We start from the raw sequence: 14,651 nt of genomic DNA, 5'->3' as shown, positions 1-14,651 counted from the left end.
TCAGGACGCCGGGGGCAGGGGCACAATCAACACTTTAATCATTTCAGCGGCAGGCTTCGAGCGGCTCTGCAGAGCCCCCACCAGCCCCTCTGCCAAGGCCAGCACCGGGGCCACTGCCCTGAAGGCCAGAGTAGAGAGCTGGGGTCAGGGACACAGCCCCTGGGTCACAGAGGTCTCCTTGCAGGACCCCAATCCCAGAGGGGGCAGTACTCACAACACCAGTGGCCGGTGACTTCTCCTTGTGTTGAGGAGTCTGAGATGCTTTAGACCCTTCAGACTATGAGTGGCCTTCAAGGGATGCCTGTGTGGCCAGGCGGGGCCAGACTTGAGCAGACAGCCCTCCCCAGGAAGGTGGGTGGTTCCCTGATCCAGGGTGGATGGTGGCTGAGGACCTTTGTGAGGGCGGTAGCTGGGTAATCCAGGGGACACTGCTCCAAGTACACATGAGGTAGCAGCCAGGTTGGGCATGCATCTGTTACAGCGATGTTTGGAGGGAAGGCAGAGGCCCAGGGCGTGGGCCAGGCTGCTGGGGTGGGTGAGCCCAGGGGCTACCAGCTAACCAGCCTCAGCTCGATGGTTTCTCCATCCTTGGGGGCATAGTCAGCAATACCTGCAGAAACAGGTTGAGCAGGGGGTTAGCAGGGCAGAGAATCCCAACCCCCTCCACCTCTTCTTAGGGACAAGCACCCTGAGGCCAGGGTCTATAAGATCCACTCAGGGCTTGGCGGTGGGAAAATGAGAGCTGTCCAGAGCCAGTCTGGAAACTGAAATCAGCTGTGACCTCAGGGCTCCTGAGGTCCACAGGCTCATTTTACAGTGGGGGAGCGCCCAGGGAGGGGGCCCGGGACAGCATTCTGGATAACCAACAGGGGGTGAAAGGAACCAGAGACCTTTGACAAAACGTGATGGGCAGGGTCACTGTCTTCAGGGCCCCCTGAGGAGCCATCAGGAAGGGGACTTGCTCAGTGTGGTCTGGAGGGAGAACCAAGACCACTAGTGAAGTCCGCTGGAGCCGGCCTCCACTCACTGGAGACGGCCTCCACTCACTGGAGACAGTCAAGGCTCCAGCATGGCACCTGGGGTCAAGCCCCAGCTCTGCACTCATCAGTGGTGTGACTCTGGGCAAGTTGCTCCACATTTGTGAGTGCTGGCATTCCCATTTCTGAAATGAGGGCAATAATGGTATCAACAACCAGGTGCTCCTTTTTCCCCATGGGAGTGGGCTTCCTGCTGGACCAGGGGCAGAGGGGGTGGGAGGTGGAGGATGCAATGATCCCCATCTGCCTCATGATTGAGGCCATCGGGCTCCTGCCCCAGACTACCCCCTCCAGCCCAGCTTTCTCAGTAATAGAGGCCAGATCTGGGGTCTCCACCTGCCCCCTCTTTGTTTTACTTCTCAATCTGTTCAGAAGCAGGCAGAGAAGAAGAATCCTTTTTCTTAGGCTCCCTCAGAAAGGCCCACACCCTGGAAAAAACTTGGCCGAATGCCCGGCATAGGACAGGTGCCCAAGAGAAGCTCCAGGTAGCAAGAGCAGGGACAGATAACCCTTCAGAGTCTGATGCACAAGGATGCTCATGACAGCTTGAGGTGTAGGAGTTAAAACCCTAAATATCTAGCAGGAATCAAGAAGCTGCAGCCTCCCCATCTCACTCCACGCCCCACTGCAGCACCCAGGCCGAGGCAGGCCCTGACTGGCCCATGCCAGTTGTGTGGCAATCCTTGTTCTCCAGCCGATGGTGAGTGCAGAACCTGGGCCCTCTCCTAACGACGGAAATGAGTCCAGGAATGTGCCTGTGTCCCAATTCCACCTCTGTCTGCTTGGGGCAAACTTTTAAAAGGGAGCTACCCTGGGAAGACACAAGAAGGGTGAGGAAGCCAACGAAAAGAGGAGTATGGAGTCACAGGGGAGCAGGGCTAGAGCCCAGGTTACACCAGCCCTGAAGTCCTCATTCCCTCTTGACCCTGGTCATTCAAGCCAACAGATGTCATACAGTGGAAGCTAGTTTGCACTGTGTTTCCTGTTACTTGCAGCCCCAAACACCCTTGTGAGTGATATATTCTACATGGCTATTTCAAAGGAAGGGGAAGATCTACATATAACAACATAGAAAGATGTCTTAACATAACGTTAAGAATGAAAAAAATAAGCTGCCGGGCGCCTGGCCAGCTCAGCTGGTAGAGCAGGACACTCTTGATCTCACGGTCGTGAGTTCGAGTCCCACAATGGGCACAGAGCTTACTTTAAAAAATAAATAAATAAAATAAAATGTTTCTTTTTTTAAAAAAGAGAATTTCTTTAAAAAAAGTTGCAAAACAGTATACAGAGCTGTACCACCCAGTATGCTCACATTAGCCACATACAGCTATTGTGCACTTGAAGTCGTAGAACAAAAAAAGCAGGCAAAAATGTCATTCATAATTTCACACTGATTATATCTCGGAATACTAATATTTTGTATATTTGGTTAAATAAAATATATCAATAATATTAGTGTCACCATCTAGAAAATTTAGAATTACACGTGCCTCACATTTAGTTTCAGTCAGACAGCATTGCTACCGAGCATTTTCTGAAAAAACTCACATATTTAAAATACTAGCTGGAAGAAAAGACACCAACAGTTAAAAGAAGCAATTTCTGGGGAGCAAATGATAGGTGATTTTAATTTTCTTCTTGTTTGCCTATCTGATTTCCTAGAGTTGCCACAATAACTTACACAAAAATTCTTAAGCGTTCAGTTCAATAACTTAGATGCCACCTTGAGCGTCAGTGATTATCCGAGGCCGAGGCCCAGAAAGGTTCAGGGGGAAACCGAGGGGATCCGGGGAAGCCTCACAGCAACAAGGCTGGCTGGGGGAGATCTCCAGAGGCAGCCAGCCACCAGACTCACCTTGTAGCAGTGGGGTGTCAGGGGCTCGGAGGAGCTGCCAGAACTCACGTGCCCCAGCTTCTTTCCCCATCACGGAGGTCAGGTACGGGCCTGACAAGGAGTTCTGTGTATCATACCTACCAAAGAGAGAGGCAGAGAGAGAAGAGGTGACTTTTGCTTCCACTGAACCGAGGGCAGAGGCAGAAGTACCCCCACCAGGGAAGTCCTGGCTTCTCTCTCAGGGCCGGCGCTAGCCAAATCCTTTTCAGGCCACGGGCCTCACCTCCGCCCCTCCTCTGCCGCCTCCTGACACTGCCCAGTCAGGGGACTCCACCCCTCTGCACTGACCAGGACCATGGCCTACAGGAAGGGGCACCTATTACATGACTGGCTCAGCAGCTGCCCCCTCTCTAGGAGCTGACATTGCAGGGCTGAGGAGCAGAAGATGGAGACACCTGGTGGTGGCAGTGGGTCTCTGCTTCTGGAAGTTTCTGTGGCTCCGTGGCACTCCCCTCTTCTTGGGGCTCGGTGGCTCAGTCTTCTCTTTGATTCTATACACCCCATGCTCCAGAGAGGGTTGGGGTTGCGTTTCTGGCCTTTGCAACCAAGAGACTCCTTATTCACACCAACCCCTCCCTGAGTTCCTTGTTTCCAATTGTGCGTTTCTCCAAACCATGTGGACACGGCTGCCAGAGGGATCCTCTTAAAGGTCCATAGTCATGTTCTTCCTCTCTCCAAAAGGCTCATCAAAGTTTCTGTCTTAGAGAGGGAGGGTTTGTATAGTTTTAAGAGACAAAACCACTCAGGGTGACTTTGTCAAAGGGAAACTGTTGTTTGAGAGGGTGTCATGGAGCAGCCCCCTCTACCCTGTCATTCCCTAACTCTGTGGATCCATGTGGCTGCTTGGAGCACGTGTTTCTCTCTCTCTCCTCTTTCTCCCTGGATCTCTCTTTCTGCAGTCCAGCTTTCTCTGCTGGGCATTCATGTGCCTGCAGACATAACCTTCCTGCCTGGCCTCTGCACCCGGTTCAGGTACCCACTTCCACTGACAGAACGGTTTCCTGATTAGTATCCCTGATGTCTTCTCAGAGGTCCTGGAGTTCTGAATTAGAATGGGAAGTTCTATTTTTTTCATTTTGATGACATTACTCAGACACAAATGCCAGCAGGCTCTGTGTACTCTCAGTGTCTGCTGGACGGCAGCCTGCCAAGGTGCTCAGTGTGTGTGGCCGTCTGGGGCTGTGTGGGGCCGTCTGGGACCCATAAGTGCTGCTGTATGCGCGGCAGGCGACTGGGAAGAGAACTGAGGTGGGCTTAGTAGTGAATGGAGTGTTCGGAGCCAGGGAAGGGCCTATGACGTCACAGCTGCCTGGACAAACTCAGGCTTGACAGCAGCTCAGGTCCAAGCAGCTGAGAGCATCAGGCTCATCCCATGTCTGGCCAAGTACACCTGCTTCTCAGCAAATAGTCCTTATTTGAATGTTATTCTTTTTACACTTCATATCTAATTTGCAAAGTTGTTTAGGGTTTAGAGAGGTCTGGAGCCAGAAAGAGAAGGGACTTTTAATAGTAAACATAATAGTACACATCTAAGTCATAGTATAACAGAAATTTTGTTCTTTGTACATCTCTGGCCTGAAATACCCTGGGACGCACAGCTGCGAGGCACCTGCTGTGGGCCCTCCCTGACTGCAGGGTGCTGTCCTTTGGGAACCTCAGGTAGGCACAGAAATCGGGGCCCTCTCAAACTGAGGCATTTCTTTCTAGAAGAGACATCTGGGGTCGGAGTGACCCGGTGGAAGGCACTCAAGTCCTCTGGTTCAGATTCCCCACTGGTAACATAAGAATCCCATCCATGTTATTCAGGCACAGACAAGGCTGGGCAGAGAGCAGCGCTCCAGAAATGCTTGGCCCCAGACGTGTTGAATCTTGTCAGGGTGAAAGGCAAGTTTAAGGAGGTTGCCCAACCTCCACATTCTACAGAGGACTTGCCCAGGGTACTTCATCACAGGGATGAGGCCAAGATCATCTGAGGATAATAACTCTCTTACGAAAGCTAACCTGTACTGAGCTTACTAAGTGCGGGGGGCCACGTCCTATTTGTGCGCTAATTCCCGGACTCCCTGCACAGGCCCTGCGAGGAGCACGGCCCGGCTGGTGCTCTCACTGGGTTGCAGGTAAATAACTGGTTCTGGGTCCTAGTGGGGGAGTGGTGGAGCTGGGATTCCAATGTGGATCCTCTGCCCCCAGAACATGTTCTCAGAGCCATTGACGATGCTGGCCCATAGCTGTCTGTTTCCACTACAGCCCGGGCCATTCAGGAGTGGAGAAGGAAGAAGCAGAGCCTGGCCTGGCAACTCTCCCAGAGGAACCTCCTCTTCCATCCCCATCCCAATCATGTCCTGTATCAGGGATGTGGGGTCAGGTGGGGTGAGGACTGGGAGGCGAGGGTCTCACGTGAATCCTGCGAGCTCCCGGGCCTTCTTAAGGACATCTTCCAAAGAGGACCCAGCAGAGACAGAGATGGGGTGTCTGTATGGTGGCAAGACACTGGGGACCTTCAGCATGACACTGATGAGCTCTTGGGTCTGTGAAGTAGTTTCCAGAGCTGGCTGCAACAGGACTGTGCCAGGGAGAGAGGAAGAGGTAGCTGGTGTGAGGGCAGGGGGCCAGGTGTTAGTCCCTTCTTCCCTCGAAGATACTGTGGCCTGTCTCAGCCAGCATCACCACCAGCTGCCATGTCTTTAACCCCCATGTCCCCCGGCTGCCCAAGGTTGGGCCCCTCACTGGTTTTTTTTTTGCTTCCAGTACCCCCTTCCCACCTATCTGCCACATAGCACCCCAGAGGGCTCTTTCTCGAACATGCATCTGTTCATATCACCCCTGCCCCCATTACCTCCGAGGGTCTCCCCTCCTTTTCATTCTCCTGCCTGCAACTCTAGCTCATTCTCCCAGACCCCACTCTCTAGTAAGACCCTCCCCCCCAATTTCAGCCTAAAAGGTATAAAACACCTCGGCACCTTCGTTCCTGCTGCCCCCTCTCTGCCCTGCCCTTGCGACTGCTCTTCCCCACTGGCAAATCTCACTCGCCAACTCAAGTCCTCCCAGATGAAGCCCTGATTCCAGCTGCTAATTGGGACTCATTAGGATGTATCAGCACTACCCAAAATGTCTCTCCCCATTCATCCATTCGAACATTTCTGGACTGGGTACCGCGCAAGGGGCTGCAGACTCATGGCCCACCGAGAGCTCTCTCTTTGGTATCTCTCTACCCACACTGCGACTTTCTGGAAGCTATGACTGCATCTTTGCTGCCAGTGTGTCCCACATGGACCTGCAAACCCCTGTTGACTTAGCAAATCTGGACCAGGCAACCTCCCTTCCCTGGGACTTGCAGACTTCAGGGAGGACTCTGCAGACTGAAAAGAACAGGGCTCCCATTGAAAGGCCCAGCTACCTCTTGGTGCCCCGCAGTCTGGGGAGATGAGATCTACATAGCTCTTGCCATTCAGGACAGGCAGCAGCTGGGAAATTACGAGAACGTTCTTGAAGGCCCCATCCTGCATACTGGCCAACAGAGCAGCCCTTGCCTTGAGGCATGCCGTGCCCAGCTTCGCTCCAGGCATGAAGGAATTCATCAGTAACTGGTGACAGAATGGGGAAGAGGAGAAGGTGGGTCAGCTGGGATGGAGGAGCCAGGTCTCCCAGGCCACCGCCCACCAAACACCGGGGCGGACTATGGCCCCAAGCTCTCTTTCCTACCTGCAGAGCCAGAGGGGTGCTGTAGACATTCCCAAAGTGGCCCTCAGGGGTCTGGGCCTTCAGGATCTTCTCTCGTGCTGTCCTAATGGCCACGGTGATCCGGTGTCTCTGATTGGGGTTGAGGTTGGAGTGCTCCAGACAGGTGAAGGCCAAGCCCGCCATGGCCACTGTGTCTGCAAGGGACAGAGCCAATCGGAGTCAGTCTAGGCAGAGCCCTGGGGCAATGGGCTGCCACCAGAGGCTTGAAGAAGGGGCATGGCCACATTAGCATTTTAGAAAGTTTTCACCAGTGAGGGGGACCAACTCAGCCCAGTTTGTCCAGAACTTTCCCGCTTTGGCCACTGTAAGTCTGGTGTCCTGGGAAGTCCCTTAGGTCCAGGCAAATAAGAATGGTTGGTCACCCTACCCCTGTGTACTGTTTAGGTGTTAGAGGTTAGGGAGAGGACCAGGAGGAGGGAGGCCCAAGAGGACTTTATCCCACACTGCTCATTCCCAAACCTGCCTGTACTTTGGAATCACCAGGGAAGTCTGGAACAAACCAATGGCTGGGTCCATCCCCAGGTGATCTGATTTCATAGGTCCAGGAAGATGCCTGGGCCCTGGACGCTCTGAAGCCCCCCAGTCCCTGCCCTGAGGTGATTTACTGGGTCCACAGTGTTTTTTCTACAAGCCTCAGGCAGAGCAAGCTCCCTGCTGCCTTCTCTCTGGGGTACTTCCTCCCCTCACTACCCCCACCCTATGCGAGGCACACACACTTACTCACAGAATGCCAGACTGACAAGAGACCCTGAATCACAATGACAAGAAAGGGCACTGGAGGCCCAAGGTAACACAGTGAGGTAGCAGTTCCAGAATCCAGGTCTCAGGCTTCCCAGCTCATGTGATGACCAGATCATAGCTATGTGTCCAGAACTTTCTCCATGGCAGGCACTATGATAAGCCTTTGACTTATAAGGCATCTTCTATCAAGATACTGCTGGGAGGTTATTTTACAGGAGAAGCTGAACCAGAAAGGCCAGCCAACTTGCCCAGGGTGGCCTACAATAAACGCGTGACAGAGCTGGGGTCAGGGTCCCAGGCCCTCTCCAACACGGCCACCGTACACACCACACACACACACACACACACACACACACACACACGAGCCCTCGCCATTTCACTCCTCAGGGACTCATAAGGAGGGGCCCGAGGAAAGGTGAGCATGGGGCAGGGGGAGGAGGCCTTCAGCTGGGGCTGGGGACTGGTGGAGTGCCAGCCTGGCTTTAGCAGGGCCTCGCTCACTCACCCACAGAGAGGTGGCCGTGGCGGAGACGATGGCTGTGTTCCACGGCATACAGGAGCCTGCCCACCACGCTGTCATGGAGCCGCTTCTGGTGGACACACAGGGCCAGGATGCCCAGGCCATACTGGTAGTAGCTGGTGTGGGGGTGGCCCTTGTGATGGGGCCCTGGGAGGGAGAAGACCATGGGGCAGGGGCTTCATGCCGGGCCTGAGGGGTTCCCTCTCTGCCCCCTCCCAGCAACCAGCCTAGCCAGCACATGGGACCCCACTGCCCACACTTCCCAACACCCTCCTCTGGGTCATGGGATCCTCCATTCCTTCAGTCCCTCAACCCGTTCCTGCTGAGGATCCACTCTGTGTCGGCTGCTGTGCTCAGAGTGGTGACCGAGCCAGTGGTGACCGGCCAGCCCTCCAACAATAACAACCTTCGGCCACAACAACATGATTAAAGCTGAAACGTGGACCGAGGTCTCTGGGGCCATACAGTAGAGGTCTTGGAAGAGCTGGGGGATCATGGCAGGATTCTCTAAAAGGCAGTGATGCTGGGGAGGTCGGGGTGGGAAGGAGCTAAGGTGGAGCGGGAGTAAGCTAGAAGGGGAAGGAAGCCTTCCAGACAGAGAGAACATATATGAAGATGCTGATCTGCAAGCTGAGAAATCACATGGCCAGAGCCAGAAAGGCAGGTGCGTGGGTGCCCAGGGGTGGGCCAACAGGTCCTGAGGAGGAGAAAGGGGCAGATGGGCCTGAGGGGCCGTGGACACAGTAGTGAGCAGCCTGTGCAGGGTTTGAGCAGGGCTAACAAGATCAAATTTATATTTAAAATGCTTGCCCTGGCTGTCATGTAGTGGGTCAAATCAGGCATCAGGACAGTTAGCAGAGAGAGGCTGAGGAGTAAGCAGTATGGAGGCCATGCAGTTGTCCCAGAGGTAGACAGTCAGTTCAGTCGTGGTGGCTGAGAAGAACTTGCCAACAGAGCGCATGTGGGGTACAGGAAAGGCTTGATCAAGGATGGCGACTGCAGCAGGCCCAAGCCTCTAGGTGGATAGTGAGACAGGCAGAGTGGAGGGTGGGAAAGAGGCCTGGGGGAAAAAACCCAAAGTTCTGACTTAGATGCTTCCCTAGAGAATGTGATCTGGTGAGGCCCCCACCCCGACACTTGGCAGACCATGTCCTCTCACCAATGGCCCTCTTCTCGTCCTCCAGGAACCGCTTCAGCTGTGAGACCAGCCTATCCCCCTTGTGGCCTCCAACAAACTCACAGTTAGCCCTGAGAGCCAGCAGGTAGAGGGCCAACTGGCCCATGGAGGGCTTAGCCTTGTTGTTACTGTTGTCATCGTTGATGGCAAGCCTAGGACAAAGCCAGTAAACAACACTTCTGTAAGAAAATGCCACCCTGGTAAGCCTGCATTGAGACACCCCCAACCAACATCATAAAGTGAAAAGAATCCTAACAATTAGAAACTTTGCTAAAACTACCAAAAGTAGATGGAGTCAGCTCTGCACAGTGTAAGGTGCATGCCACACATATTTCGTAAAGATAAAAAACTGGACTCCAGGACAAGCCCCGAGGGCTCTGACGTCCAAGTGACCTATGCTTGCCCCCACCATTTTGATCACACTATGCCTACACAGTCTTCCTTTCCTCCCCCTCCCTGCCCTGTGTCCGCTTCTTGAGAGGGAGTCCAAGCAGGAGATGCTTCATGGTGGTCCCGATCCTTCACCTCTCATTCAAACTCCCACACTGAGCCTCAGAACAGGCCTCCCCTTAATGCCCCCTGGAAAGGGAGCACAGAGTTAGATGCCACTAGATGCTGTTTCTGGGCTCGGGGGTGGGGGGGTGGGTTGTGGTCATGGATCAGTGATATCTGCCTCCAGTCTAGTCAAGCCAACCCCATTCTACAGATCGAGAAAGTGCCAAAGGAGACGGAACCTGCCCAAAGTCTCCCACAAAGCAGTGGCAGCCCAAACCAGAACATAGGTCTGCTTTCTCTTAGGAGGTAGAGCAAGACAAGGGGAAAGGAGAAGAAAGCAAACAGCGATACCCCAGGAGGCTCTGCTGGTAGTTGAGCTTGAGGATGTGCAGATAGAAGGCCTCCCTGGCCCCGGCCTGCACGCTGGAGAGGCGGAGGCCCACGTAGATACTGGGGTTCAGGTGGTCCAGGGACAGCCAGTCCATCCAGGGCAAGAGGCGTTGGCCTAGCCTCTCCACCAGCTTCCTATCCACCTCTGGTATTTCTTTGGAAAGAGAACAGGCCAAGTGAGGTTGCAGAGCCAGGCCACCAGCAAGGAACTGCTTTTACCTAACTAGAGCCTTCTCCAGGGAATAAACATCTCTACTCCGTCTCCATCTAGCACACATCCTACTTGTATGGGAAAATATGGCTGTAATGAAAGGCAGCAGGTAAATAGGAGAAAGCAGGTATCCCAAAAGAGCACTTGGGGGGCGCCTGGGTGGCACAGCGGTTAAGCGTCTGCCTTCGGCTCAGGGCGTGATCCCGGCGTTCCGGGATCGAGCCCCACATCAGGCTCCTCCGCTATGAGCCTGCTTCTTCCTCTCCCACTCCCCCTGCTTGTGTTCCCTCTCTCGCTGGCTGTCTCTATCTCTGTCGAATAAATAAATAAAATCTTTAAAAAAAAAAAAAAAAAAGAGCACTTGGAGTGGGCCGGGGAGAGCTGGTGGGCCGAGGGCAGAGGAAGCTGGTACCAGACAACCACTCTGCCACCAGGAGTAACGGACAGTGGAGGCCAAGCCTTGTGATGTGCCCCAGGCACTGCACCCGACCTCACTTGGTCCTCACAGGTCTCCAGCCCTGTGGCATCGGTACTGTCATCATCACTTTGCACAACCGTTCAAAGTCATGTTTTCTCTTACACAGGCTATAGAACCAAGGATGAGCCTGCCTGCAAAGCCCCTGTTCTTCCATGCTCTGCCAAATCCATTTACCGAGACTGCAACCCACACACAGAACATGTCACACCCCCAATTTTAAAACACTGCTGGCTGGGGCGTGTGGGTGGCTCAGTTGGTTAAGCGGCCAACTCTTGATTTCGGCTCAGGTCATGATCTCAGGATCCTGGGATGAAGCCCCGCGTGGCGCAGGTGGGGGGGGGTCCCCACTGAGTGGGGAGTCTGCTTGAGGATTTTCTCTCTTTCCCTCTCCCTCTACCCCACCCCGCACTCTCTCTAAAGTAAATAAATAAATCTTAAAAAAAACCAAAACAAACAAACAAAAAACAAACAAAAAAACCCACTGTAGGCTGCCCATGGCTAACTGGGGCTGTCTGGTGAGCTTCCTCTGTGCAGATCTTAAAATAATGCTTTTCCTGCCACATCTGCTTAGGTGAAGAGGACCTGAGACTGAGGGGTGAATCGGTAGAAAGCCATTATCGTTTGCAACCATTTCTCTGTGTGCTTTGGGTTTTGCCTAAAACTGAACCACGAAAATGCTGAAATGCTGAAATACTGGGAAGCCTTGGGGGCATTCCCAGGCCCAGCTGACCCCGCCTGCCTCCCTTAGGGAAGGAGCCTGAGGACAGTGGGTGGCCTGGGAGGCACTTTGGACTTTTCCCCATTTACTGCCTCCCAGTTATCTGCAGGGCTCCAGCTGCCTCCACTGCAGCTATGCGGCGTCCCAGGATGCTGGGCAGGCTGCCCCTCCCAGGAGACTGAGCACAGGAACTGCCGCCAGAGCTCTTCACCTGCACAAGGCACAGGGTTCCTCTCATAACAGGCCCATCCCTCTTAGTCTGGGTCCCACCATCATTCTTTTTCTGTAAGTAATCTCTACGCCCAATGTGAGGTTCGAACTCACGACCCTGAGATCTAGAGTTGGCATGCTCTGCGGACTGAGCCAGCCAGGCACCCCACAGGACCCACCATCTTATGCCTGCTTCCCCCAAAAGTCATAGGTATTTGTTGCTACCTGTGAAGGGGCCCGAGGGGGTGGGGGTCAGGGACAGGGGTTCTTTTCTTTCCATTCTCTTCCTCAGTGCCTTTCTGGGGCTGCCTCCCATTTCTGTAGGCATTTCCCCCCTATCTGTCTGGATCCGTCTCAGTCTCTACCTCTTTCAGCCTGTCCTGGTCATCTGTCCCTCTCTACCTCTCTTTCCCTCTCCCTTTTCTTCATACTGGTAGGGGAGCCTCACCCCGACCCCAGGCTCTGCCCTCCAGGAAGTGAGTCAGCCCTGGGATTAGGAGTGATAACAAGAGGAGCCAGAGCTATAAAGAGAGGCTAATAACCACAATTCAGCCTCCTTAAAAGGAAGGAGCCAGGCGAATTCACCTCAGTCATAAAAGTGGCCCAGGGCAAGCTCCCCCCATGAAGCCTCTTGCTCACAGGGCCACGCAGCTCTGCCAGCTGACTAGCCTTGACACTCGGAAACAGAGGAGCCCACCCTGGGAAAGCATTCGGCAGCATCCTTGTCAATTTCACAACTGCGCAGAGCTTTGAACTGGTAAAGTTCGAGTTGTGGGATCCCCCGTATGAGCTGGTAAAGTTCAAGCTGTGGGATCCCCCGTACCACACCAAGCAGGAAGGCAGGGAATGAGGCCTGGGCAGCTAAGTGGCTCAGCTGTGGGGGTTGCACCCCCAAACCTCGTCCAGGGCTTTTGTTGGGTCTATGGGCCAACTACGGAATGATTCACGCCCAGTGAGGGTGAGGACTGGGTCCCAGGTCTCCCTGGGGACTGTCTGGACAGGAACCAAGAGCCCCTGGTGCCCAGGGAAGACCATGGCCTGAAGTTCTGAGAACTGAGTCCAGCAAAGCCCTGGAAAGCTGGAGTGCCTTAGCAGGTCATCTGGCTCCTCCAACCTTTGACTGACTCATCTGTCACCTGGACATAACTGAACCTGCCTCTCGGTTTCTCCAAAGATAACAAGAGACCCCAGGACTGAAAGCATATTGCACGTAAGGCCGTGGGCAGAATACAAGGAGGGAGGAGAGGTGGGTAACCCTAGAGCACAGAGGTTTCCCTGCCTGCCTTCTGCTTTCTGCTTATCTCCAGTGCACAAATAGCCCCAGGCCTGCGTTCCGGCTCCCAGATGGGTCCCAAGAGGTCCCAAAAGGCCCCTGGGGACACTGGGACACAGATCCAAGCACCCAGCCTCCTGTATGTGCAATATAAAACAAATGCCGTGCCATAACCTGCCCCTATGCTTCTCTCAGACTCGTCTCGTCTCCATTAAGGGTGCCCGCATACTCACTTCCCTCTGCCTGGGATGCCCCCCACTTCTTGTTAGCTCCTTTTCTTCCTCTGGGTCTTAATCCCCCTGTCATGCCTGGTCCTCGGAAATCCTTCCCTGAACTCTCTCCCTGAATCACTGGCCCCAGCTCTCTACCTCTCTGCCTGGTTCGCTTACTTTAGCCCTCCCCACAGCCCCCAAATACAGCACCGATTAGCCTCTTGACTTCTTTTGTCTGTCCCCTTTACTAGAACAGATGCACTAGGAGGACCGGGATGGGACCGGTCTTGCTCTTTGTTCTCTCCCCAAAGTCCAACGCTGCACTGGCTCAGAGAAGCCTCAGTCAATGCATGATGAATGAGTAAATTAACAATGACTGTTTTAATGGGAGCATTTTTGTCTGGTGGGCTGTTAGACATATAGAGTTGACCCTCGAACATGTGTTTGAACTACATGGGTCCACTCATATGTGAATTTTTCTTGATACAGCACAGTACTTTAAATGTTTTTTTTTTTTTAAGATTTTATTTATTTGAGAGAGAGAGAAAGAGCACAAGTAGGGTGAGGAGCCCAGACTTGATCAGGACCTGAGCTGAAGGCAGACACTTAACCAACTGAGCCACGCAGGTGTCCCAAGTCTATTTTGTTTTCCTTGTGATTTCCTCAATAACATTTTCCTTTTTTTAGCTGACTTTATAAGAATACAGTATACAATACATATAACATACAAAATATGTGTTGTTTATCTTATTAGTAAGGCTTCCACTCAACAGTAGGCTATTAGTAGTTAAATTCTGGGGAGTCAAAAATTATGCATGGATTTGGGACTGCGTGGAGGGCCAGCAGCCTTAACCCACGTTGTTCGAGGGTCAACTGTAAGTAATCTCAACACGGTGTGTCAAACACTGAGGTCCACCTAAGTCCCAGCTGCTGTGGAAGCCCAAAGGGGCAGAGAAATCGTACCCTCCCACACATCCAAGCCTCACTTTCTCCAGCTACATAATGAGAGGTTTGGACAAGACCTCCCCGCTGAGGCCCCAGGAGGAAAGAGGCACAGGGTAGATCTGGTTACTCACCACAGATATCAGCGAGAGCCCCCAGGCTCCCAAGCAGGAAAAGGAGGGCCCCAAGGTGCCCCATGGCAGGAGCGGATGGGTGAGCAGCGGGCGGGAAGCGCAACAGACTCCTAGGGCTGGTCTTGCACAGCCGGTCACTGCTCTGAGAGAGGCAGCTTCCTGTCACTGATTAATCCCTCCACGCCCCCAGCAGGATGCTGCTAAATCAGCAGAGAGAAAGCGGAAAAGATTTGTAGCTGAGGTAAAAGCAAGGCCAAAGAACAGAGGAAGGAAGGGCAGAGTCGTTTTCCTGGAGGTAGGGAGCGGGGGTGGGGGAAGACAAATAGGAATGGTGTGAGACTTCTTGAGGCCAGCCACATTCTGTCCTCGCTGCCTAAAGAGCGCTGGGCAGGCACAGAGGGTCTGACATCTGATCTGCCCAAGCCTGTCCACCTGCGCCTGCATCGTATCCCCCTCACTGCTCCAGCGGTGGACAGGC

The 14,651-nt window shown here is 53.6% G+C and overlaps 1 protein-coding gene across 1 annotated transcript; it reads right to left on the bottom strand.

The window, feature by feature from the left end:
* Positions 1–14: 14 nt before the first annotated feature.
* Positions 15–14,613, bottom strand: TCN2 (transcobalamin 2). The gene is made up of 9 exons (XM_008710611.2): positions 14,174–14,613; positions 9,957–10,149; positions 9,093–9,262; positions 7,919–8,080; positions 6,634–6,806; positions 6,329–6,515; positions 5,329–5,494; positions 2,893–3,008; positions 15–610 (listed from the first exon to the last, which is right to left on the bottom strand). Exons 1-9 carry the CDS (start codon positions 14,235–14,237, stop codon positions 549–551), a joined length of 1,293 nt encoding a protein of 430 aa, XP_008708833.1. The 5' UTR covers positions 14,238–14,613; the 3' UTR covers positions 15–548.
* Positions 14,614–14,651: the final 38 nt, after the last annotated feature.

The sequence above is a fragment of the Ursus maritimus genome, unplaced genomic scaffold (genome assembly GCF_017311325.1).
Source record: "Ursus maritimus isolate PB19 unplaced genomic scaffold, ASM1731132v1 scaffold_33, whole genome shotgun sequence".
Lineage (NCBI taxonomy): Eukaryota > Metazoa > Chordata > Mammalia > Carnivora > Ursidae > Ursus > Ursus maritimus.
This window is presented reverse-complemented; position numbering and strand designations above follow the sequence as displayed.